Source organism: Struthio camelus, chromosome 7, assembly GCF_040807025.1.
Source record: "Struthio camelus isolate bStrCam1 chromosome 7, bStrCam1.hap1, whole genome shotgun sequence".
Taxonomy (NCBI): domain Eukaryota; kingdom Metazoa; phylum Chordata; class Aves; order Struthioniformes; family Struthionidae; genus Struthio; species Struthio camelus.
This window is the reverse complement of record NC_090948.1, coordinates 30,845,978-30,873,029: the sequence shown is the minus strand read 5'-3', so window position 1 is coordinate 30,873,029 and position 27,052 is coordinate 30,845,978. Positions and strand designations below refer to the sequence as shown.

Genomic DNA, 27,052 nt, shown 5'->3' with positions numbered 1-27,052 from the left:
ATAACACAGCTACTCTGAAAATGGTTCCATAAAGGTGAGCATTGCTTAAGGGGTCTAAGACTTATTTTGGAATCCTGCTCGTTTCCATGGTGCTATCCCGTACTCTATGTGAGAGAGCATTGCAAACCAAGTAGTCATAGACCCCACTTTGGGAGGCTACAGTTTAAACAGACAACAGGCTGACAAGGGAGAGCGCTACAACAAAAGCAGTCAAAGGAACTCCTGGGAAAACAGTATTAAACGAAATTTATCCCCTGTAGAGCAGGGCATATTCTTTTAGTTAAATCAGATCACTCCATTAATTTAGCTGAAAAGGTTAATTATAAAACAAGTAGATAAATAAACTTTGAACAACATAAAGAATGAGCTGTATTTAAGTCATCTCCAGATCTAAGTTTTCTATTTCAATTCAGTTTCATGTTTGTACTTAATTTCATGCTCATTTCTGTTTTTAGGGAAGTTGCCATAAAGGGTTAGAGAGGTTGTCATTTACTCTGATATGCTGTCATAAAAGAGTAGCCAATGTTGGATGTTCAAGAGAAAGGTATCAACACCTCTCAGTCTCATGTCACTGACTACACATGCAAAGAAAGGCTGCAAGGCATCACCAATGCATTCTCACCAAGAGTCACTATTGGAAATGTCAGCAGAGATTACCTTAGTGTCAGAGTGGCATATTTGTAAGCTGCTGAACAGGAGCTGTACTCACCCAAACTTATGGATTACTACATCTGAGCACCATGCTTAGAAAGCATTCCTGCCTGTGTCAACATTAATCTAAAGATTACAGTAACCTTTCAGACACAAAAAAGGGGGGGGGGGTGGAGAGGGGGAGGAGAAACCAACCACAGAATATCTTTCTGTGCTGGTTACAGAGGCAAAACAAAAATGCACTTGCCGTGTTGGCAGAACAGGAGACAGATGAGGGAGGACAGGAGAGATAAGGGCCTACACTTGTGTACTGCTCTTTCGAGGCTTGTTTGTGTACAGGGACTAGTTCAGCACATAGGAAAATGTATACTCATGAGACGGAGGAGTTCGGGAGGTTAGGAATGGAATGTACCAGTCTGCAACCCTTGTGCCCAAGCAAGAAAATGTTTCAGGCAAATATTTCACAAACAAGAAGTTCCAGAATGAGCAGTGAGTGCACAAAGAAAATATTTTTCTTTTTTTCCTCCCTAAAGATGACATTAGTACATTCTTGGGTCAGAAAGTAACAATTCCTTCTTTAGTCTTGTGCACTCGCTTCCCTTTTTTTTTTTTTTTTTAAATATATAATTCAGCTCATCTCTTAGCAACAACTTTCAGCACTAAAGGAATCTGCCTTCTTTTTCTCCTGTAAAACACAAGCCCCTTTTGAGTCAGTTTAAGTTGTTCCAAGTGCAGAAAGGATTTTTTTTTTTTTGTGCTCCTGAATATCTGTCACTTTAGTAGGATAAGTGGAGCTTAATTTTCAATCTGACAGCTTATGGAAGCATTTTAAAAATCATTCTTTATCAAACCAGCTAGGATCATAGCTGAATTTCCTTCTCCAAATCATTGTCTTCATGATCAGAGAGACCACCTACGAGAGATTATGGGTGTTTACACTGTTATAACAGATCTTGCTTATAATGTGACTAGGACTACAGGTGTAACAAATCACAGAAATCCTCAGGCTAGATAAGGTACATGATGTGCGTATGAAATATTTCCTATCCCAAACAACTATGTTTCTAACCACTGAGACTATGAAACTGAAGCGTATGGCTTAGTTCAACCTAAATTTTCTTTATTGGACAGGAAGTGGTTATTAGCATAAAGGCAGGGCAATGGGGCTCAATACTTCTGTTAAACGTATGACTTTTAACTTGCTTCTTAATTATAGTTACTCATCTATGTGAGCATAAACAGTAGCACTATCAAAAATAGAAACCTAAGAAATAAGACCAGGTACCCAGATGTTGTAAACCGACATCTCTGGCCATCACAGAACAAATCTTTTCTGAAGTACTGAACCTGATCCCAGTTATTAAGTGACGTCAAAGAAAAAAAAAAAAAAAAAAGTGAATCAATACATCAGTTGGGAGCCAGAAGTATAATAATTTGTTTCTCAAACGTGGCAGTCTAGTGTTGCCTGGAAAGCACTGCAGGGGTCCAGTACAGATATTACTGATTACAGAGAGACATGAATATGCCTAAAATGGAAAGACACTACATTCTTTTATGCCCATGTATTTTCCTGTACCTTGCCAGTTCTGTACTTTTTGAACATCACATAAAACACTGTCAAAGAGACCAAACAAAAGCACAGGTCATTGGGATTAATACAGTATAAGAATATAGAGATGATACTCGAAGCGAGGCTTTCTCAGATTCACTCTGGATAAACATTATCCCACATCATACAAACTTCTACCAACGAGACCTAGACTAGAATTAGTGTGAGAAGCAAAATTATATCTTTCCTTAGAAGAACGTGTTCCAGCTTATCAGAGCTAAGGTCACTGGCAGGGCAGTGCAACTTACATTTTGGTTGCCTGCTACAGACATGTGAAGGCATCTTTTTTGACAGGCTTTTAAACTCCAAAAACACAAGAAAGTGGGTAAAGGATGAAGGTCTCACTCAAAGTCCATAGAGTTTGTTTTTATTCTGCTACTCCCATAATTGCAAAATAGGGTAAAAGCAAGAGCTGCTTCATGTTTCCAGAATAAAAATTTTCATACAGCCCAATGACAGTTGGCACACCCAACAGCTAAATTCCTTTCCCAGACAGGCCAGACTCACAGCTTTAAAGTCAGGAACAACACTGATAGAAATGAGCCCAGAAGTTGGCTATAAAAACAATAGAGGAAAACCAGGCATAGTCTATTTAAAAAAAAAAAAAACAACTCACTATTCTTTCTCACGCTTTAATTCTGAATTAGGAGTGTATCAGTTAAGGATCATTCTCACATGTATAAGAAAAAAGATAAGATAAATTGTCCCATAACACAAACAAGTCTCCTTTTGCGGATCAAGTTGGTTCTTCAGCCGAATTTTAAATTGTGTCCAGGACACATTGCATCCACTACCATAGATTTTTATAAAGTTTCTCCAAAGCTGACATGTTGGCACCAACTGTTTCTAGATGCAGGTGTAAGAGCTACATTGAATTTTTTAAGTGCCACTGTAAATGTAAAAATAAACTCTGAAATTCTGAAGAGATACACGAACAAAATGCTGAATAAAACCCCTGTTTCTTAAGTTATCCCAACCTACATATATGCAGAATGTTTGTAACCATATCATCATAACGTGAGGCCATGCCATCCGTATGTCCTGTCACCTGCCCTGGCCACCTGCTTGAATTTGCTGAGAGCCCGTTCATTAGGTGGCCTCAGCCGTCAGCGTTCTGTAGACACTTCAGTGGAAGTGCTAGTCAAGAGCCTGACCCAGACTATTCATGTGATTAACCTAACCCTTCTCCTTTCTTCCTCTATTCATAAACAATAGACAAGGCAAGGACTACAAATTAACTCCAGTTTTAATGGTACAGCCAGAATTAATGCTATTCCTAATTTAATACATGAACATCAGTGCTAATAAGATCTCCAAATCAGAATGAACATCTATCTCGCTCCCATTCATTCTGTTCCTTCATTAGCTTCTTCCACAAACTGGGGACAGAGTTGGACCTTCAATAGATGTATGCTTAATCTATTCTACAGTTCAGTCATTCCTAGAACACTGTGACTGCTAGTTAAATTCTTTTAAGGTGTAAAACATACCTTTTCCCACCTCAGATATTTGGGTATTTTTAGTGCTAAGTTTGTATTATTCACTAGTATTCATGCATACTAGTGAAAGGGAAAAATTTTTCATTAAGAGTGCATTTTCTGTAATTAGAGAGATAAATCCCATAAACTTTTTGAAGTGATTAGTATACCATTATTGTTTGACTACAAGCATGTTTTAGAGACTACGAGCAGTAGAATTCAGTAGCTAATACTACAGATGCCATATTTTAGATGGCTGATCTTAAATTTTTAGATGTCTCATTTTAATTGCCTAATCCAAGATGGTATATACACACATTGACTGTTTATAGACACACTTGGTTGTAGCCCGCCAATCACATTTGCACCAACCATGGTGCAAAGTAACAATAAACACTGCAAACGTAACGTAGGTTAATTGAAATCTGGAACCCCCCCCCCCAACAATTTCCTAACTCTAAATTCTGTGGAAAAGCCTAAAGAAAAAACAAAAGTCTATGACACTGAGATACTCCCTTCATTATTCAGTGGATTACATTCAAATACAGAAGTCAAGCTTCAAATGCTTACAGCAAGAGCAGGATATGAAAGCATTCTTAAATCAACTGAACTGTCCAGAGTATGATTCAGAATAGAATGCATCACAGTTTATAAATACAAATGAATAGCCTATTTCTAATGAGAAATAATTTTTATTATAATTATAATTTAATAGCAGTATTCATACTCAAAAGAATCTGAAACAGGCTCCAAATAGGCTAAGTCAGACTTAAACCTGAATTATTGTCATATAGTCACAATCTAAGCTTGAGCCTATGTAAGTGAATGTGAGAAAAAGGACTGAAAAAAACCCATACGTGAAAAAGTTACTGCTGTGGTTTGGAATATACATGAAGCAATTTTCTGCAGCTAAATGAAAAACAATCGCTCTTAAAGAAACAAAGCAGCATAAATAGTGGTGTTCAAGAGGCATAATACTCTACACTGAACATATTTCATTTGCCTTTTTGGTGAGTGATGACTAGTTAGGTATAATAAGTTTGGTGTTTTAAAAAGACAAATAGTTTGGGAATCTGAAAACAACAGCTTAGTTCACAGCCTAGAAGCCCACAGCATTTCTTCTTAACAGAGCTGGAAAAGACCACTGGGTCTTTGGAGGAAGGAAAAATTATACGAAGTTTAAATGAAGGAAACTTACATTTGTGGTTTATGGAATAGCTTTCATTATTAGTCTCCAGAAAAGAAAGAGAATTTCTGCTAAAGTTATTCAACTTTTTTTTTTCTCTCTGCTCCCATAGAGGACCTACATCTTCACTTTCCTGTTGAGCTCACGGGTCTTCATTCACCCACATGAGCTCCTGGCTAAAGTGGGGCAGATCTGCATTAAACAGAAGCAGCAGCTGGAAACGGGGGCTGAGGCAGAAAAGGTAAGTGAACCAATTATTTCCTCAGTTAGCTGTGCTATCATTTATTTCCCAATCCCTCATTTTCATTGTAAAACTAAATAGATTGATAAAGAATAAACTGAAATTGTAATCAGTGTCTATTACTGAATACACTTTTATTTGTGTCTTTTTCTTTAAGCACTTTTTCTCCTTTGCTAGCCACAAACATACAGTATGTACCAGCAAACAGTCAGATGCTGCAGTAGGAGACATGACTTTACTCATAAAGCTACAGGTCAGTGCTGTGCACTGGAGCAGTGATTATCTGGCATGAAACTTGCCCAGCAAGCTGCTTTGCCCTGCTGGACTTTCATTAAGTTCCTTCCTGAACCTGATTCCTCTTTCTCCGTTCACCCTCATCACGGCCATTAAAGCTGAGAATTTTGCTATAGGCACACTGGAAAACAGTTATTGGTGTTTTAAATTAATTTAATAGTAAATCAGTAAAATCACCTCTGAACAAAATTTGGGGATGCACTACTTAAAATGGTAGCCTGTGCTTACATATGCAAATGTGCAGTTTCACTAGTTTGATTTACTGCTAAACCAGACTGGCTAAGTTTGGATATGCTCTTGAATCCATTGAAGTCCCATCATTATGGAAAAAGTGTATTGAAGGTATGATACTTCAATTTCAGTCAAAGCTGGGATGCACATAAGGGTGACAGAAAGAAGGATTCTTTTAAGCAAATATGTAAAGATCTAAACTGTTGTTCAAATCCTGAGCCTGCTTTGGATCAATTTTTTATTGTGAGAAACAACACGCTGACATTTCTAATTCGCAGCACGCCGATAGTCCCACTTCCTTTTCTCCTTGTTGTATCAGGGCTCTCAAGTTGGGAGCACCGAAGGTAACCCTGTGGTTTGGCAATTCAGTTTTCAACAGCAATACTGACTTGAGGCTTCCTTCTCCGTTACTGTTCCCTGTGTGTATGCTCTTATGTCACAACTTTCCTCTACAGGAAAAAAATGACCACTTGGTGCAGAATGACTTTTCATCCAGGTCAGTTCCCTGATCCACTCACCAAATAGCTATGTAACGAGTTATGTTGGTGCTGGGGATCTGAAGGGATAGGAGGAAGGAAAGTGCAAGATCTACTACATCCAGCTTTGTACACAGAAGTGATAATAGTTCCTCTCACCACCCCAACCTGCTTCACAAGCAAGCAAACCCAAACTGGTGCTTTGCAAATTGCAGTGGCTCCGCAGTTCCCATCTAACTAAACAGCAGAGGTAGTAATTTGTAAGAGATGGCGGAACAGATAGCTGAGATTATCTGAAACATCAAACGAGTAAAGCTCTCTGTAGATTTGTGAAGAGGAAGACTAACTGCTGTCAGTAGTTAGTGTCAAAATCCATAGGTAAAATATTTGGATTTTAAAATAACTGGATATAAGATGAAACTTTTCTGTGTGAATAGCAGTGCACTTTTGAGTTTTTGAAAGCAAAACAGTAGCTGGAGACTAAATTTACTGGCTGTTTAGAGATAAGGTGTTAATGGTAACGTTGTGCGACTGGCTTTTCGGCAGACAGAAGAAGTACGGCTTCCACCCTGAAATGACATAGCATTAAACATCCTAACAACAGGATATAAAATAGAGCATCTCATATTCCAAACACCCACGCTCTTACACCTTCTGCTGGTAATTGGGAAATGGGCCTGCAGAAAAAACAACAAGCAGCAGGGTAACAATAAAACTTGGCTGTTTGGGAGGCTGCTTTAGTTTACATGCTTTGCTAGCTGCTTTTCTTACTATGCCCTTGATCCCTTTCTACCCTCTTAACATAAACTACACTTTTTTCTTGCCCACTAAACAAAATTCTTGGAATAACACTACATAAACTTTTGACACCCCTCTAAAATGACTGCTTAGCAGACTTCTACTGCAAACACCTGTATGTATTACAGATTAAGTTGGCCACTAGCATTTGCAAACATTTATTTTTTTCTATTTGGCAACAAATAAAAGTTCATCTCATATGCAGCATAGAAATCACTGACCCAAGGCACTCTACATATTCACAGTCATAACCCATTAAGGTATCATCAGCTCCCAGCATCTTCTAATTCTTCTAATTAAGTGCCTCAGTAGCAGGAAGTAGCTGGCAAAAAGAGTTAAAGCAGATTTGATCGTTTCTGATAAAAGATTTGCATAAACAAATTCTAAAGCAAGAAGCTGGCTGACTTGTTGCCTGAGTAGCGTGTGAGCTAAAGAAATGGCAAGGATCCAGGTTCTGAGGTTACGCACCACAATACTTATCATTCCTTTGTTTTTAACGTCACTGACTAGCAGACGAGTCCTGCAGAAAACAACTCAGAGAAAAGTGGATTAAAAAGGAAAAAACTCTGGGTTGTCTTTGAGCCCACTTAGAGTCCTTTTGGCTAATCATAAAAAGAAAGGGTTTCACAGTTCAAGACATCAACATACAAGTCAATAGTTAAACTTGACCATAAAGAATAAAATTTAACTGCCCAGAAGTGTATCAGAGATTGGAGGGGGCCAAACGAGACTGAAAAAAAAGCTCTCATATAGTATTATTCAGTGATAGAATGGTTGCTAAAACTGTGGTGTACTATTTCCACAGATTGAGGACATGTTTTTAATCAAAGATTAAAAAAACAGAAAAAGAAAGCAAAAGAGAGAGAGAGAGCCAGAGCGAAAGAGAAAGAAATGTTAGGTTCTGTTAAGCTTGTCTTGCCTCTTCTGGAATACTTAAAGATACTAAGTGAGATGTGGGTCTGCTGTGATTCCATATGAACTTGTCAGAGGTGCTCCCTTCAAAAACGTAATTTCCCTCAATTTCTATCTCCAGTTAGTTGTTCTTTTTAAAACAAAAATGAGAACAATACAGCTAGGTCACTCTCATTAAACATCCTTTTCCTGCAAGTACTGTACTGCTACTGCTCCTTTCTAATTGGTAGTTATTTCTCAGTCCTGTCTGTCTTTTGTCTCATGCTTCACAGGTCTGATCTGAAGTTCTTTAAGTTAATAGAAGCATTCTTCTTGTCAAACAAATATTTTTGGGAGAAATACTCCCATTGACTCCAGAGAACCCTAAATCAAGCTTCACGAAGTAGAGACTGAAATCTGGAGTAGAACTATAGAAAGAGTAGGCTGGTACTTTTCTTACAAGCACTATATAAATGAGTGTTCATGTTGCTGCCCCCTATGGATGTGCGATTTTTATCTAGGTTATCACAAATCATGCGCACCAAGCCTGTCACACTGCTTTGTGTTTCATCAGAACACATGTGAAACAAGAATCTCGTGTTTCGCCGTACTGATGGTTTTCATTATTGTCGTTGGAAAGAACACTTCATTTTCATAAGCATTAAAAACATCTGATGAAATATTAAGCTTTTTTATGCCTATATTCCTGAAGAGCAATATGGTTTGCAGTTTGTCTTGCAAAAGATGCCTAGTTTTCCATCATGAAGAAGGCAAACCCTAATGACTCGTGTACAAACGCACAAAAAAGTCAGCGTTCGTATGGAGCTGATTGCCATCGCCAAAGGAAAGATTTTGGATCCTTCCCCCCATCCCTCCTTTCCAGTTTCAAAAGTTAAAAAGAAGGGATATTCAGGATAATTAATACCAGAATAGTTATGTAGAAGCTTTTGGTGAACCAAAAGGGGAGTAGGCATGCACTTGTTCATGTTAATCAAACGTTAAGCCCACTAACTGGCTAATTAATTAATTCTCTAACATCATCTACAGATTATTCATTTAATAATGGCAGGCTCCATGCATTTGCTGGACAAAGAAGCATAAATTATGTTTCCCTCGAGGTAGATGATCATGCAAAATTGGAGGACGGATGACTATAACTTGAAGCTCTAGCTCACTCTGTGCAGAAGGACTATGAGGCTGGGCTTCGTAGGAACTGCGTTGGCAGAGATTGCGCCGTCGAAGCCTTCATCTATGTATTCAAATGTTTTGCAGGAATGCCTACTGATGGCAAAGAGAATGGTGACATTTTCTTTTTGCCATCGCTGTCCAACTATTCAGTGCTTCTCTCGCTAGCAGGACCAATGAAATGCTATCAATAAAAACAACTAGGAGAAGCATACTATCAGAGCGCAGTTTGCAGCTCTGAAAAAAACTATAAAATTCCCTTCAGACTTACAAACAGGTTCATTTTCAGACTGAAAATTCAAATGCACGTGGTTTAATTTTAAAATTCATATTAACCATTATTAATGTTCCCATTGAGAACTAGTGCCAGAGCATGCCAGTAAGATACAGAAAACACATACAAAAAATAATCTAGTGTGGTGGACTTTGGTTTTAATTAAATAAGGGAGATACTGTGATCAGAAGATGCTTTTGGGCAGGAGTTCCTACCAATTCTTGTAAGACGTTTTCTACTTGTTTTAAAATAAAATTCATTTCCTGTAGTGACATTCACGTGCTAAGTGACTTTCTATAACCCCTAAGAGGCTACTGGAGAGCACAAGGAGGAAATTACATTGCTCGCAGTAAGGAGGAACTGCTGTGTAATGGAACTTCTTTAGCTTACACAAGTAGGGAGGTAAACACAAATGAAAGCTTCCTCTTTTTCTTAGTGCATCACAGGTTAGGTGGGGAGATAGACATAACGTGAATTAAGTTTTGATTCTTCTTGTTCATTGAAAGTTATCTTAGCACACACTCTCCCAGTTTTACAAGATTACTCCTTTGAATTTACTGATACAGCTCTATTGCTATGATACTGGAATAACTGGCATCCAGATCAGGTCTAGCTGATGAAAAGCCTTAGAAGATTCACTGGTAACAACAGAACTTAGAAAACAGCTCTCCCTCTGTAGCTGGTGGCTTTTTGAATAAGAGCCAACATTTTATTTTCAAAGTCCAATTTAACTTAGATTTTATGGAGAGAACACACACATCTTTTCTGTCATTTATTTATTTTAAAATACAGCTCAATCTGGAGGGTCTGATAAGTTCTATAGAACAAGAATTTTGTTGCGAACATTTCTCGTGAAAGACTCTTGGTTCTGCACTGCAGTTTGTATGCATTTTAATTAAAACACTAAGGTATTCTGCTCTCAGGTGGCATAAATCAGCTTACGTCCTACTGACTTCAATCAAACAAGACACTTGTACTATCCTGTCATCTTCTCAGCTTTATACAACTTACCTTGAAAATATCTTCAAAGTATTTGGTCAGAGACATTGCCAGGTTATAATGAAAGTTGACTAAATCATACCAGTTAGGGAGCTGGCAGTTTAATATGTTCTTTTTTCCTCCTCCTCACCTACTACTAATGTAAAGATTTTTCAAGGTTGTCTGTAGTTTTATGCTAAGCTTCATCAGGTATTCACTCACTCTGGAGTAAGAAGTATCTGTGGTCAGTAATTAACTTGTTATTCCTTTCTAGGCAAAGCTGAAATCCTTTGCTGCCAAGATCATTCAGCTCCTAAAGGAATGGACTGAAACTTTCCCCTATGATTTCCAAGATGAAAAATCTATGAAAGAGTTGAAGGAGATTGCTCACAGAATCACACAATGTGATGAGGTGAGGGAGAAAAATTGTGAATGGGAAAGCAATATTTCTGTCAACCTTTACATATACTTTATCATATTATATACAAAGATTTCCTCTCTTGCTCCTGCATACTATATTTTCTAAGTGGAGTACAGCAGCAGGTGCTAAGCTGTTAAGTAAGTGCTGGACATGGGCTGAGATGAATTTCATGGCCTCGTAGCAGAAACTGCATGCATCACAGCTGTCTATGTATCAGAAGAGGAAGAAATAAAGTATCCACGATGATATAAAAAAAATGAATGTGGTACAGGAGGAGAAAGGAGAGAAGAACTATAAGGAGAGAGACTGTACAGGCACAATATGGTTAACTTCCATGACGAATGTACCATCCTTTGTACATTACTACTACTCTGCATGCCTAAGTCCCTCAGAATGTATCAACTAGCTGTACTCTAGCTCAAGATGAGGATACTTATGATTTAGTAGTTTGGTCCGAGCTCCTAACAATAATCAGAATGACTTTCTGTTGCCACATTTCAGGTGTCATGGGTAGTGTTATGACAAAGAAAGCTCCTTGAGCCCTACCAGCTAGTCAATCCCCAGGTTTAACAGGTGTGAGTTTTCAGCTCTATGAAGAAAACTAGAACTCACGGAAACCTTTTTACCAAAGCAAACGTATGAAGCAAGTTCAAATAAAACAAGTTTTACAGTGGTGTTTTTTTTTTTTTTTTTTAAGAATTTACAAAGCCTATACTTTTTCTCATGAGAAAGTCATTATAAATACCAGTAGACAGAAGGAGGAAGGATATAATCAAGAACTACAAGGGCATTTACTGTAAGGAGAATTGTTTTGTGTGAATGTGAAGGCTAATGGAAGTAGATGCTTCCCAGTGTTTGGGATCCCCAAAATTTTGGGATATTTTTAAGAATAGTTAGCAGGAGCTGGGAAGACAATTGTATTGTGTATGTGTTTTTGTTGATTCAAGTACAGAGGAAACAAAAAAATAACAGGTTTAACAGCATTGTATGAATCAGTGATAGGACACAATGCAATTAGGTGTTACACCAAGTTGTCAAAAGGAAGTATGTCAGTTTTATTGCATCAGCAATGCAGTTTACCTGGATGCTACTATGATGTGTCAGTGCCTTAGTAGGAGGGGAAAAGGAGATAGTGTTATGATATGCCTTCTGTTCCCTTTATAGACAAGGGTGAAGAGGTATACATCAGCAGAGATACTACTGTGAAAGGTGACTTTGCAAAATGGCAGGGTTTTTATTTAGTGTATTTAATTTGCCTATTATTTTGAATTAGAAAAACATTGTGGCTTTTCTTCCTCTTCCCTCCCAGTCTATTATGCATGAATAAATTGTCATTTGGGTAAAAAAAAAAAAAAAAAAAAAAAAGTCTTCATAGAGTGGCTTAGTGCTCTGGTACCTGAGGTTTCTGGTGACATTCATTAATCCGAATGTCATAGTATTTATCTGTTTAACAAGGCTACAAGTCAAGTTTGGTCAGTGAAGAGCTATGCCACATCTGATCTCTAGGAAATGTAATTTGACACTGACAAAAAGCAGCTTTTGCTCTCAATATTTGTACCCTCCTCCTTTCTGTTCTAAGGAATTACTGTGCTCCAGCAAGGGATTATGGGAATATTATGGGGCGGGAGGAGGCTTATTTTGTATTTTAAACCTTTTGCAGATCCCCGTAGAACACTATTCTCCATATATGGGATAGGAGATCAACAAAGAACTCACACAGAGCCGTCCTAATCTTGCCTTGGAGATATAAGACAGCATAGCAAATGGTTATAGTTCCTGAATAATTAAAGCTAAAGGAGGCATTTGATCATAGCACACAAGACAGGTGCTCAAGTCATAGGTGGACCCTCAACAATCTTCGCGTTTAATTTATATCTGACCACTAGGAGACTAGCAAAATGCACTTTGGCCACTAAGGAGAACACTCGCACCTTCATGAGGGCAGTGCCAGTGCTGATCACATACATATAGCCAGGACTGAGCCCCAAGTGGAGTGAAAGCATCTTGCTTGAAGTCAAACAAGGACAAATTCTTGTACGCTCACTGAGATTGAAAGCCACACTCAATAGAACTGAACCTACTCAGACCAGCTGAAAGTTTTGCCTTTATTTTCAAAGTTGAAAGAAAATTTAGGGTAAGACTACCAGTGAAAGGAAACAGCTAAAACTCTAAGAGCATTTGTCTAAACATTAAGATACTGTTAAATTCACAACAGTTTAGGTAAATCATAGTTTTCATGTCACTGCAATTTCTTTGTTTACTTTTATGTAGTATCTATGATACTCTCAGCTATCTTCATATTTGCTTCCCTATGATCCACATCTAGTTTGCCTCCTCACAGACACATGTGTAAGTCAGGCATAGTGACTGAAGTCAATGATTCACAGTATAAAGCTGAGCATATCAGAGACGAGAATTAATTAAAATTTCAGCCCCCTCTTCCCCCCTCCAAACACACACACTCTCCCTTGGTATTTCTGAACACTTGTAGCACAATATCCAAAACGGCTTCAACCAGCTGCTGTTTAGCAGTAATCCAGTTGCCTCATCAAGATGAGCTACGCTGCCTTCAGCTTTTCATTTGATTCCACTTGGGAGTCAGATTATTGCCTTGTAAAGCAACATTCTGACACTGTTATTGCTTAATTATACCATGCAATATACAAGTATTTGGTAGTCCTCCTCTCTCACATCTGCTACATAATTTCAATCATCAGTGCACATTAGTGGCTTCTTTGAACAATCACAGATTCATTGCAGTTCTTTCTAGTGCATCCAGTTGACTGGCTGAAACCAACGCAGCAGACTGAACTAACAGTTAACACTGGCTAACTTCAAAAGGAATAATTTGGTTGAAATGAAGAGAACAATAGCGTAGGGAAGAGGAGAAGGACCACCTTTGGCAGAATTAGTTATATGAGCAGCAGGAAGAACAAGGTCAGAGATCTGGGGTCACTTAAAGTAGTTACAGGAGCAATGAAGGTGTGAAAAAGAGAAATTTAGTTCTTTGAGGTTGGGTTCCTAAGGAAGTGTCTATATGACACAGACAGTCCATGGCAGAAAGAATTCAGCTTGCCTATTTGCCAAAAAATATGGTGTTGATTATATTTCTGTCACTTCCACACTATGTTTCCTTATAGACCATACATATAAAACCTGCCCCGGACAAGCAGAAGGGCATTTTAGTTGTCCAGGAACATGATGGCTATTGGGCTCCTCCCTAAATCTTTGGATGTACCTATAATTGCTATTTGAAGCTCAGTGCCAAGCCAGGATATTTTAGGAGTATATTCCTAGATATAACATGAATTCCGTGGCTTCTGTGCTAGATAGACTTGATCAGTGGGTCTGATGAGAATGAGAAAGAGCTTTTTGTCACTTTCTGTACAGAGGATCCAAGAAGCCTTATGGTAAGCAGCTCGGCAGCCACCTTTCACTACACTTATTTTTAAGTCCTTGACCCAGAGGCCTTGAAGTGGCTTACTAGTCAAAACAAACTGCTGCAAGCAGTAGACCAGCCAAGCTAGTGAAACAAGAGTTGGAAAAGAAGGCAGGCGTAACAGTCTTGTTACAAAGTTGCATGGGCAATTAGGATACAAGTTCATTCCTGTTCACGGACAATCAGCTCTGATGAGATGAAAGACAATGAATAAAAGTCATTTATTTATCGCGGTCAGAAATTCTTTGGTGATAGCATCTGTGAGAGAGTTAAAACTTTTCAGTAGTCATTGTTTCCATCTTCTGCCTAGGAAAATGGAACAGTGAAAAAGATCATTAGCCAGATGACACAGAATCTCCTGATGGCCCTCTCCGCACGGAGTCAGTACCAAGAAATCAGAGAGAAATTCCGGCAACCTGTTGCTGACAAAGGAACCATCCTCAAAAATAAGCCACAGTCAACTCAAAAGGACATCCTGAGTGTGTGCTGTGACCCTCTGGTCTTGGCTCAGCAGCTGACCCATATTGAACTGGTGAGACATTAACTTGTGTGAATTATTTCATTTTCCATTTACTAAGTATTGATATGCTCATCAACATGAACTTTGCTGTAGGCTTCGCTGAAAGCCCTCTGTATTTTAATCAAAAAATACCAAGTGGTGAACAAGAACAATGAGGCACCCTGATTAAAAAAAGCCTCACACATCTATACCATAAAACTTCAGGTCAGTAAAGAAGGCTGAAGTAAGATGGAAGTTACCAACATGATCGCCTCATCTTGGATTTATTAATGTGTTTTTCACTGAACTCACTGTCTGTCTATACAATGACAACATCTCTCATCTCCCTGAACATAGGAAAGAGTGAGCAACATTTACCCAGAGGACCTGATGCAGATTGTCAGCCACATGGACTCCCTGGATAATCACAAGGTACAAGGAGGGGTATGGAGGGAAAATAAACAAAGAATAATCAGGATAAAGAATGGTTCTAGTTTTCTCCATGCAGGAAAAGCTGCCATTTCTCAACCTTTGAGGTCACGCTTAAGAGATACCCAAAAAAGATTTTTATCAAGACATGAAACAAAAGTTTGTCCTTTGGTATGCTAACTGTATCATGACACAGGATAGGATTAACACATGGTCTTTTCTCTTACAGTGCCGAGGCGATGTTACCAAAACCTACAATTTGGAGGCCTATGACAATTGGTTCAACTGTCTCAGCATGCTGGTGGCTACAGAAATTTGTAGGGTAGGTACTAGTAGAAGACAAGATGGCAAAATAATTCTATCCTTAAAGCCAAAAGGTAGATAGCGGTCCAGTAGAGATTTAAATATTAGCAGTCCTATTAAAGACAATGTCATTACTCAAGCTTTACATTATTTGCATGCTTGTGCGTATGGCGCTACGTTTAGCTTTTCGTGTATTCTCTAGCCTTGCGTAGCTTCTATAGAAATAGCAGTCATGCAGTGAAATGGAACTTCTGTGAAATTTGAGTCACAGAACTCATTTGGATTTTTTTTTTTTAAATAATATATTCATCAATTCTCAAAACTATTCATCTTGAAGCACAGGTTTACTTTGTAAACTGCTGTCCTTCCACTGCATTTAGATATCATTAGTGCTGCCATATATTCATTTCTGTTGGGGAAAAAGAACAGGAATAAATCTTTTCTTGAGAAACGTGGAAGAACAGTAGACTATTAGAGAAGTTAAAAAAAGAGGGAGAACATCCATATTAAAAGTTACATAGAGCTTCTACCATCTATAACGAACAAAGAAACCAAAAATATACTGCCCCATAAGCCTTTTTTGCATGTGTATTCTCTGTCTTTTGAGATTCGTATTAATATGCAGCAGTTCTGGCAAAACAGAAATTTGTCTCTATTCCTACAAGGTCAGTAGCCCCTCTGTGGAAACCAGCTCTCAGATGCTTGCTGCAGTTTCATGAAGTCTCATTTATTAACCCTAATCTTGAAGATTTCCTGCTCCCACAGAACCATATTACAAATACACAACCAAAACATCTTCCAGGGTTATCTGACATAGTTAATACATTTATTAAAGCAGACAAACAGAAATTCTTAGTATACCAAAGGCTAAGCCAAGGCATTCACAACTGAACCATTTTCTTCTGATATGATACATAAGCAAAGGTATCTAGATAACAGAGTGCATCCTACACACACACACAAAGTTCTGGTCAAGAAGTACTCTGTGGTCACCACTCAGGAGCCATTTTTATATGAGCTAGACCAAAGTTCTAGATCAAAACACAGGAAAGATTTTGATGAGTAAACGAAATCTAGGAGAAAATACTAGCTTTTTAAAGAGGGATTGATTGACAGCTTTTGGAAGGAGTGTTTGGCGACAGTGCTATCTATTAATTACGCTTTGCCAGATGTAAAAGAAAACTGGCAACACAGATGTCCAGCATCGCATGCTAGATACCTTGAGTGTTCGCATGAGTGGGAATCTGTATATTTACCATCATCACTACCTGCTCTCAAAAGATCATTTAAGAGTGTACAGTATAAAATGAGAAAATCAGGACCTGCCAATTGTGTTTCTCACATCCAGGCTACTTATCCCTGATCGTAACTCTGTCCATGGGTGTATATATATGTATTTGCTTTTTTTTTTTTTTTTTTTTTTTTTTTTTACTCCCGAGGCTTAAATTTTTTGCATGCCTTCTTCATTCTGATAGCAGATTCATGTTTTCTCCCTTTTCCAGTAAGAGGAAATTGCAGAAAGTGTCCAGCTTGTTTAGATAAGATTCCCTAAGACATTGAACTTCATGTATAAACAAAAAATTACACTCCCCCACAGCTGGACTGATAGTAGCCCAAAATACTGCTGCTATTCTATTAAAAGAGGAATCTTAACAAAATACCCCCAAGGCCTATATCATTGTAAGATCTCTTATCTTGATGAAGTCTTAAAATGTCTGTTCAATCAGCTGACTATAATGCCTTTGACTGAACATCCTACCCATCCAAACTTCAGGCCATTCCTTCCCTCTTAACAAATCTTTTTTGTTTCAGGTTGTGAAGAAAAAGCAGCGTACAAGAATGGTGGAATTTTTTATTGATGTGGCAAGAGAATGCTTCAATATTGGAAACTTTAACTCGATGATGGCTATTATCTGTGAGTTACCGTGGCATAGATGACAAAGGCTCTGCATTTTACAACCCGATTGGCAAAGCTGCGCTCATACTTGCCATAAATTGGCTGACTCTATCAGTATGCACACTCCTACAGGGGTACCAGTGACAGATTAATGCAGTGGGCGTTAGCTACAAGTTTTGTTTCTCAAGCTGAACTGCCTTCCAAAGCGCAAGTGTGTAATGCTGACATACACACACAAGGTAGAGTTGTGTTGGCCCTATATATTAACTCAGCTGTTTTTGTCTCTTTTCTCTCCATTCAGCTGGCATGAACTTGAGTCCTGTGGCACGGCTAAAGAAAACTTGGTCCAAGGTCAAAACAGCCAAATTTGATGTTTTAGAGGTACATATAAAGTTTTGACTTGGTTAATTAAAAAAAAAAATTAATCAAATAGTAATTGCAAGGAGAGGTGCGGATGCAGTATAAGCTAAAGATCACAGGCACCTCTGTCAATGGTAACCGGCATATAAACATCAGGGAGAGCATTTCCTGAATTTCAAAATCTCTACTTGGGTGCAAGGAAAAGCTGATGCAAGTTTGCTTTAGGTTATTCCTTCCTAGCATATTTTTTCAATTGAAAAATCAAGATCGTTCCCAACTGTTCAGAGCATTTATTTTCACTCTTCATGCAAATGAATGCTTTTTTGCTACCCTTAAATCTAATTAAAGTACTCCATCTAGTGGAGATCTGGATCAAAACAAAGGTAATTGAAATCAGCAACAAACCAAGACTGGTGACAGCAAATTAGAATTCTAATTGTTTTTCCCCGACAGTCATTTATTATTTCCTTTCAGTCTTCCGCTCACTATTGAGAGACAAAACGTAGATGTGAAGTCAGTGCAATACCCTCCTTTCAAACAGGACAGGAATTAGATAAAGTTTGAATCCAAACCTCATCAGTTTGAGATAGTCTACCTTGAAAGTGTAAAAAGGGGCCCAAAGAAGTCATAAAGAATAACCTCTCTCTTGTTTCATAAATACAAAAGGTGTTGATTTAACCATGTAACACTTGATTGCCTTTTCTGCCCACATAAAAACAGCACCACATGGATCCATCCAGCAACTTCTGTAATTACCGCACAGCCCTGCAAGGAGCAGCACAGCGATCTCAGACTGCCAACAGCAATCGAGAGAAAATTGTTATCCCAGTTTTCAACCTATTCATTAAAGATATCTACTTTCTGCACAAAATACATACAAACCGCTTGCCCAATGGGCAGATAAACTTCAAGGTAGGACTTTGCTATTATAGAAACTGTAATGCTAGTCAAACAATTTACTGGCAATTTTGAACTTCCAGCTTGTTATCTCACCAAGTCCCTTAAATTATTCAGCATTGCTGTAATCTAGACAGAGAGATATTTTTATATAGAGGAAAGGATTTTAAGGTCTTGATACCAAATTCCTCTGAAAGCTAGCACTGCAGTTACAATATCTATGTTGCATATCCCGCAGATGACCACTGCGTATGCAGAGGAGGATACATAAAACTGTTGGAATGTAATTGCCTTCATTAAAAAGATTAGCTTTTAAAGTGTACTGAAATAGTGATCAATTTTTCCTAGCTTTACATGAAGCAGGAGACAAAACACACTGCAAAACATAAAATACATACAAGTAGAAATGATTTTAGTAATTTTAATTGGTTACCAAAACCGGCATACAGAAAGATTGAGAAGAAAATAAGAATTTCAAAGGCCAAAACCCAACGATTAGAAATTACTTAAATGAAACAGAAATAGTCCAATATTAGCAAATTGGAAAGGGAAATCTTTTCAAGGAAAGTTGTGTCCATGCAACATTTAAAATAAGGGAAAGAACTTGAAATCAAGAAGTACAAGAATTTTGGTGGATGAGGTATGATGGCAGAGAGAAGAGTTTATCCCTCCTCACCTCTGCTCCTGCCTTATGTTCATAAGGGAATGGGAGAAGCAGGGAGGAAGGTAAAGTATGGAAGGCAAGCCTTTTGGTGGCAGCAAGCTTTTATTTGATCAAACCGTAACAGTCACTTCACTCTAAATCTTCAGGGTTGTTCTCGTTGGGTTAGCTAGCTACAAACAACACACACAACCAGCAAATGTTATTTAACAAGTCTTCAAGGGTTCTTGTCTTTGAAGAAATGCACAATTTACTCTTCTAGTAAGTGAAAAATATGAATGCACAGCTGTCTTTTTCCAAAAGCTGATGTACATTTATGTTGAAGAACAATTTAGAATTCTAAGCTAATCTTAAGCTGGAGGTACAGGTTGCTATAGAGGAAACAACTGCAGAAGAGGTTAAGAATCTCCCAAGTCTGTAAACATAAAAGGTAAGACCACTAAGCATACATTATTTCGGCATTCATTAGTGGAGATGTTCTGCCATTTGGAGATTTAAGAAAGGGACAGGGAAGGGATAGCATCTACAGTATTATGTTCACTAGTATCAAATATCAGATGCAAAGGGGAGGGGAGGGGGCTTTGAAAGCTACATAAAGGTCACAGCCCCAAGGAATTATTTCTTTACAAAGAATTACTAAATATATGGAAAAAGAGTGCGATGGTCAAGAGCAGCAGTTCTAATTAGAAGCTTAATATAGCATCAGGAGAGAAGTTTAACAGAAGTTATTGCAGTCTAGTAGAGCAAACAAGGAAAAACAAAGACTTGAAAGCTTGCTGTTCATTAAAAAGGCCAATGAGAAATTATCCATTGTGGGGAAATCATACATTAGAGAAGGTAGGTATCTTCATAATTCTCACTATTTAAAAAGTCCCTCTGCTGTAAATAGTTCCAATTTTTCACTATTAAAAAAACAAAGCACACGTTTTCTAAAGCAAGAGGATCTTCCTAACTTCTGAAGGATTAGATGATTCTCAAGTCCTAATTTTATCTGGAGAATAAGCAGTAAGAAAAAATAATAATATACAGAAATATAAGCTACTATTCTTTTGCTTATAACCTAGTTGTATTTGGTCTTGCACATATAACAAGAAAACAAAATGCAGGTTTTATTTTCAGTGCTAGTCTGGGAACAATCCAGGTTTTCCTCAAGTGGACAACATTGAGTTTCATTAAAAATAGCACTTGACTCCTGAATGCCTGCTTGTTAGTCCAGTTTGAAAAGGATAGATTTCTTAAATAAGATCTATGTAGCAAAATTTCTACCAATTTTGTGTTTTTTCTCCCCCATCAACGGAGTAATAAACATTCATGTTCAAGGGACTGCAGCCTGTCAACATCCTTTCAAACTTTTGCCTTTATTAAGATCATGGAGGGTAAAATACACAAAACAAACCCTAAATAGTTATACATTTCCTAAAACCCTAGGGAGGAATGATGTCTGCAGTTCCTATACATTATTTTGATTATTTCTTAACTATAAAAAGTGCTTTAGGAACAAATCAGGTGCATCATATTTCATTTAAGTTCAAAGTTGGAAATGTAAAAAGTAAAATCAATAAAAAACATTTTCTGACCAGTTCCACTTGCAGGTTAATTTAGAAATAGGACACACAAAATGGGCCAACAGCACTTTATTCTCCTTTAATCTATTGTATATTAGAATAAAGTTGATGACTGGAAAAAGAATTGAATGAAAGAACTGGTGAGTGAACTCCGTTGTAAATTTGAGAGACTAACAGAAGATAAGGAACAAGAGAAGGAGACGAAGGAAGCAATAAGAAGAGAGGATAACAAGGAAGAAGATGGAGTAAGGGATAATAAGAGCAGAAGCATGAAAGAGGGCAAGATGGAGGGGCCCTGAAATTGAAACCAAAGAACTAGTATTTGAAAAAGAAAACAAATATGATTGTAATAATATTCTTTTAATTACCATATACAGAAATTCTGGGAAATTTCAAGACAGATTCATGATTTCATGACATGGAAGCAGGTCGAGTGCCCTTTTGAAAAGGATAAGAAGATCCAGAGTTATCTGCTCACAGCACCCATTTACAGTGAAGAAGGTAAAGTCCCCTATTGAATATTATAGTGAGTCTTTCCACTTGTGGAAGTGCAGACAGGGCATGAAGATGAAAGAATTAACAGGCAAGAGAAGTATGAGAAGTGTGTACTATCACTTCTCACGTTGGCTTCAAATGAGGATAACAAACTTCATTATTCACATCTGTTAAAAAAAATAATTATAATATAGCAAGCAGTTTAAGTTAAAGAACCTGTAAATCTGATTGTTTTTATTTTATTGCCTAGCTTTGTTTATTGCATCCTTTGAAAGTGAAGGGCCAGAAAATCACATGGAAAAAGACAGCTGGAAAACACTGAGGTATGAAGTCTATTCAGAACAATGAATCTTTTTGCAGACATACACAGACAAGCAATCACTTTGTGTAACACTTTTGTGTTCAACTCACAATCTCATCTGAGCCCCGATTGCATTGTAGAATGGGTATAAAGAATTCAACTTGTTCCCTCCTGTTTGCATACACAGCTTGAGTACTATTTTGGCCCAAACGTAACGCTGGGTTTTTATTCCCCCTCGCCCCCTTCCAGAACTCAAATTTGAGAAAATGCAGTAGAACTTGGATTTTGAAAGAGCTTTTCCAGCCAGTTTAGACTATAAGATCACTGCTCAGACCACTAAAGAGAATATGCTTTGTTTAGGCTGTCAAATACAACAGAACAGTCTCCCTTTGTAGCAGTTTACAGAAGTACTTTTATTAGGAGAACAAATATGTACAGATAGTGAGAAGGCGCTATTATGCATCATACCCTTGTACTTACAGATTTTCTAAAGGGAAGAAATTGTGATATGGACACCCTCATTTGCAGTCTACTTTTTAAGGGAGGAATGTTTCCTCCTCGCTTCTTTAGAGGGGGAAGCAGCCTTTCCGTGTACATGATAAGATCAGTTAAAGATCAGGGCTCTCCTAATACTCAGGCCAACACAGAAGGAGAAACGTAAAGCTTTGCAAATGCTGTTAAACATTTAGATTTGACATATCAGTACCAGATAAAGAAAGACTAAAGAAGCTGATGTGTCCAGAGTTACAGCTGAGCTACATTATGACTATATTATACTAGAGGAGACAATGATCCCAGTGTTTTTTAGGAAGTTCACTTAAGCTTTTTAGTTATGACACCCATGCAAAACAATATACTTTATGTTAAATCCAGTGCTGTTCATCAAAGCATCAGTAAGGATGATAGAGGAAGGTACATTATTTACCTGAGTGCATCCTATGAGACCTGAAGCAATGTTAGGAAGGTGAAATTTTCATTTCATATTAAATCAGGATCTTTATTCATAGAGGAAATTCAGTTTATAGCAGTTTAAAAATCTAGCCCTTGAAGAAAGACTTCCAGCTACTGATATAACATATGTACAGTTGCCGACCTTTACCAAAACTATAGAATTTGTTGTCATGACAGAAAGGTTAGTTTTATTTATTTGTTACTTCTTTTTCTAGGACAACTCTGCTTAATAGAGCCTGAGATTTTGAGATCTGATCTGCAGACTTTGAAGCACACGGGAAGAACGTGTTTTTAAAACCTGAAGGACTTGGGTTGAGCTAAGAAAGACCTCACTGGCTGAGGTCTCTTTTGTATATATAGTACCTTTTATGACTAAAACGTGGTAAATATTTCACATGTCAACCTTAAAGGCACTTAAGTGAAGGGTTTTGGTTTTTTATTTTAATACAAGGGCAGGGCCCTGTTCTCAGAGATGAAGTGTATCATGGGAGATGGTATCCCTGGGGAGGTTTTATTCTATGGCATCCAAATTTTTATTTTTCACTACTTCCACCAAAAAAGAATTAAAACATGCATCTCAGCTACAGCCAGCGTTCAGATTAAATACTCCATTGGACCAATAACCTACAGAACACTCAATACACTTCCTTGGCTTTGAAGTGAAGGGTCTCATTCAAATCAGTGAGGCTGTTCACATGCATGATTAAGTGTTTGTAGAGTCAAGGCCCTAGACATCTGCAGTAAGCATGTCCCTCTCCTACATCAGGAAATAGTGCCTTAAAAGGTACTGACATTGTTTAGTGTACCTTCTATTACGCTGGACTGGAAGGAAAGAAAATAAAAATATGGATGTCTCAAAACCAGCTACAATGTACTTTTTAAATAAAATGGAGGATATGGCACATGAAGTAGAGTATACCTGCCTGTAACATTGATGGTGCAGCAAACATATTTTTGTTACGTGATTTAAAGAGGTGAGATGGGGTAACTGCTGGGGGATGTGCGTTTGTGTGCGTGTATGTGTGCGTGCATGTGTGAAGATGCACGCATGCCTAAGTTTTAATACTCCTGGGAACTATCCCTTAAGTTCTGGCTGTCAAAATAGTTTGTGTTTTCCTTTTCTAAAAATCAGGGAATTTTTTTTTTATTATTACTATTAAGAGAAGGATGTCTAACCTAGATTATCTCTGCAAAACAGATTTGATGTGTTTTATTCTCCAAAAATTTGTTTGCAAAAAGTCATGCATGAGTTTAGGAGAGGGAACTAAACTCAGATATCAAATTTGAAGCTAAGGCTAAGATTTCCAAAGAAACTTAAGAAGAGTTGAAATACTCCAGCTCCACTGAATTGGGCCTTTAATTCCCTTGGTTCCTTTAAAAACGCTAGTCTATGCTAACAGACAATTAAAACAAAGAACTTCTCACATCATAAACATATTCTAGTATTCTGAAAGCCCTAATTAAAAGCGCAGGCCAACACATTGAAATCTATGGGAAAAACATCACAGGAATTAGATCAAGCCTTTGAACCCATATCAGTATCAGAGTTACAGATGATGTGTAAGCCCAGTTTCTAATTTCTCCTTTTAAACCTCGAGGTTATGGCTAATTTGGCTATCATAATAAGCATAACTTAGAATCTTATATTAAGATGTAAGCTATCCATTTCCAGGAAAGATTACACATTTCAGGACTTCCTTCCTCTCCTCCTTTGATCTCTGAGTTAGGAAAAAAGAAAATAGGCTCAAATTAAAAACTGTTTTGTTTAATGAGCTATTAGCCATGAATATCCACTATCCTTTCCAACAATTCTTCTCTTATGGCTTCAGGGTTGGATATCTATAAAGATAATGAGTTGATCCAGACAGTTTTATCAGAGAAGAATTTTTTTCAAAGCCCTCTAAAGCTTGAAATGGTTACTGCCTCTTTACTAGAGCCTCACAGAGGACCTCTGTGCAAGCTTCTTTAAAAACTGCCAGTTCTGAGTAGGTGGGTTGCAGCCCTCTTTAATATATCTTTTTCTGCCCTCTGTTGAAAGCAGGGGCAAGACTAGCTGGACCAAAGGTCTGGTTCGTTCCAGTCCCATAGACTCTTCTCACTGAAGGCCTACAATCATGAGCAGTCCCGTTGGTTTCATGTAGCATTTGCATTCACCAGGTAGTAATCGTTTGCTGTGTGAGCCCTGCAGCAGAATGAAAATAAAAGAGCCTTCCCTCTCAGCCTTCCCACCCCCCTCCCTTGACAAACACTTAAAATAAGAACAGTAAGCTAGGGTAAGGAAGGGGGGGGGGACATTTTGCTATTCCTGTAGAACAGAAATCAAAGACAAACAAACAAAAACATACTAGATAAATGCCATGGAAAAGGAGAAGGAATACTAACTGTTGACAAGAACAGCCCAGAAAAGGAGAGGGGATAGTTCTTGTGATCTGCTGCTATTTTTCCTGTGCTGAAGTACTGACCTTCAGCCCCGGATTAGAGTAAGAATATTTATACTGTATTATTACAGTGTTTTGCACTTTCAGAGATGTTCTAGCTAGTAACATTGTCAGACACTATAAAAGGGATTGTATATCAGCTTTGTTTATGTAATTGAAATTTAAAAGGGATGCTTAAAATTTAAGAAAAAAAATTTAAGAAAAAATATATATTTGAAATGCAATTTTAGAACACTTTCTGTAAATGTATTAAAAAAAGCTTTCACATGAATGTGCACTTCACTGGTCAATCAGTCCTAGTATATACTTGAAATCAATGCAGTATCTACATTGGTTCCTTTTTATTTTTCTTCCCTCAGTTTAATACATTCCTTAGATCTGTGGTTTGCTATTCTGAGCTGAAATGCTAAATATAAAGCTGTACCATAAAGCAGGATATTCTGTGTTTGATTGGATGTGCTTGCGTTAATAAAAAAAAAAAAAAAAGTTGTTTCATCCAGGCTAAACTTGTCCTGTGGTTATTTTTCACTTGCAAACTTATCAAGCCACAAACGAGTGGCTGAAAGAGGTGAACAAACCAACTGTAGAAGATAGTACAGTTTTAATGAACCTATTGGTTACCTAAATTTAAATCCTCACTTATAAGACGCATTATTAAATATTTAAGTATCTTCAAACAAAAATGAGCACAATACTAATCCAAAAATATGCTGCCAATTGTCACATGCTGTCTGTATAATAGCATGTTTTGAGTTTGATACAGTGTCTGCTAAAGAATAATTTCACTCTCACAAGAAAATGGGTAGCAATTCCACCATGTAAAAACATTTTATATATCCTAAAAGTTAAATTTCAGTTTTTCCTCCTCCATATTTATCTTGTCAACAAGAAAGCATGGAAATATTTGCTGGCTTTAGCGCAGTGCAGGGTTTCCGGTAGCACGATGCTGGTGACGTTTCAACGCTGCAGGATAGCCGCTCTTGCGACCGTTTCTCATTGCCCTAACGCACAGAAGCAAAGCCGCTTCTCCAGGGTCACCCAGCAGGTAAAGCAGGCGCTGACCTTTGATGCAAGTCCAGCTTTCCTAACACACTGTCCCAGGCCTACCCACACTGCCTCCTTTCCCAGTGACATAAGCCATAAAAAATGCTGGACCTTGCAGTTGCACAGCTCTGGAGGTCGCATGAGCATTATTTTTCTATTTAAAACACTCAGGGAGGATAGTTTTGGTAACAAGGCGTCCACAACATTTAGAGTAAAACAGTACAACTTTCAGTCATCATGGCTCATTAGAAAAGATAACGATGTTTACCAGTATTAAGAGGATCTAGCAGACAAGAGTCCTCCTGGTGGCCAGCTCATGTGCACAATTAATACACATATGACATATCTGAAAACTCACTTTCAATTATGTCCCATCCAGTCATTAGGATAAATTAGCTATTTACACAGGCATAAGAGTAAACAATAAAATCGCTTTCCAGACACTTCACTTACATTAAAATACAATGCAACTGTGACAAGCAGTAGCTCAATGCCAGTAAGAAATTTTTAGTGATGTTAGCAGCAACTTGATTTATAAAGTTAATAGCTCCCAAGAAACAGCTTTTTCTAGCAAATAAAACCAACGTAGCAAAATTCAGCTGACTTGTTAGTAATTCTTCAGAGGACACATGCAGACACAAGTCTTTCCTCCTCAGTCTGAAATGTATCTAAGTTTGTTTTTAATCAGGGCAAGCCTGGCTTTCCAACTATGCAGAAAAGCCAGATAGATTTTTCAGAAAAACAGTTTTGTCTTATGGCTCTCTCCAGCTGTTAAATGGGGCCATGTGGACAGCGAGATACTTGCCAACAGAAAAATCAAATTGCAGAAAGACTTTATCCTAAGCCAGTAGTGCATGCTATCTAGGAAGTTTCCAGACCAGTGAGCATGCAAGCGTTCACAATAGCTGCTTTCAAATGTTTCCTCCCATGCTCATCTGGCAAGGCAGAGATAACCAGCTGCGCTTTGGGGTTTCAGCACCTCTCCGCAGGGCGCCGGCACAGGTTCCCTGAGGCTGCAGAGCTAGCCACGCACCGCTCCCCGCCCGGGGGCCTCTTCCCT

General features: G+C 38.0%; 1 protein-coding gene across 4 annotated transcripts in view; it reads left to right on the top strand.

Annotated features, from left to right (window-relative positions):
* The window catches only part of RASGEF1A (RasGEF domain family member 1A), a 186,803-nt gene extending 161,419 nt beyond the window's left edge, over positions 1–25,384 (top strand). For all 4 annotated transcript variants that reach the window (XM_009688034.2, XM_009688033.2, XM_009688035.2 and 1 more), the window contains 11 exons: positions 5,037–5,165; positions 10,567–10,704; positions 14,463–14,684; positions 15,009–15,083; positions 15,310–15,402; positions 17,196–17,298; positions 17,582–17,661; positions 18,361–18,552; positions 21,141–21,264; positions 21,509–21,581; positions 22,726–25,384. In XM_009688034.2, the coding sequence (XP_009686329.1) occupies positions 5,037–5,165; positions 10,567–10,704; positions 14,463–14,684; positions 15,009–15,083; positions 15,310–15,402; positions 17,196–17,298; positions 17,582–17,661; positions 18,361–18,552; positions 21,141–21,264; positions 21,509–21,581; positions 22,726–22,750 (1,254 nt within the window). In that variant the 3' untranslated portion in view covers positions 22,751–25,384. The remainder of the gene's footprint in view (positions 1–5,036; positions 5,166–10,566; positions 10,705–14,462; positions 14,685–15,008; positions 15,084–15,309; positions 15,403–17,195; positions 17,299–17,581; positions 17,662–18,360; positions 18,553–21,140; positions 21,265–21,508; positions 21,582–22,725) is intronic.
* Positions 25,385–27,052: the final 1,668 nt, after the last annotated feature.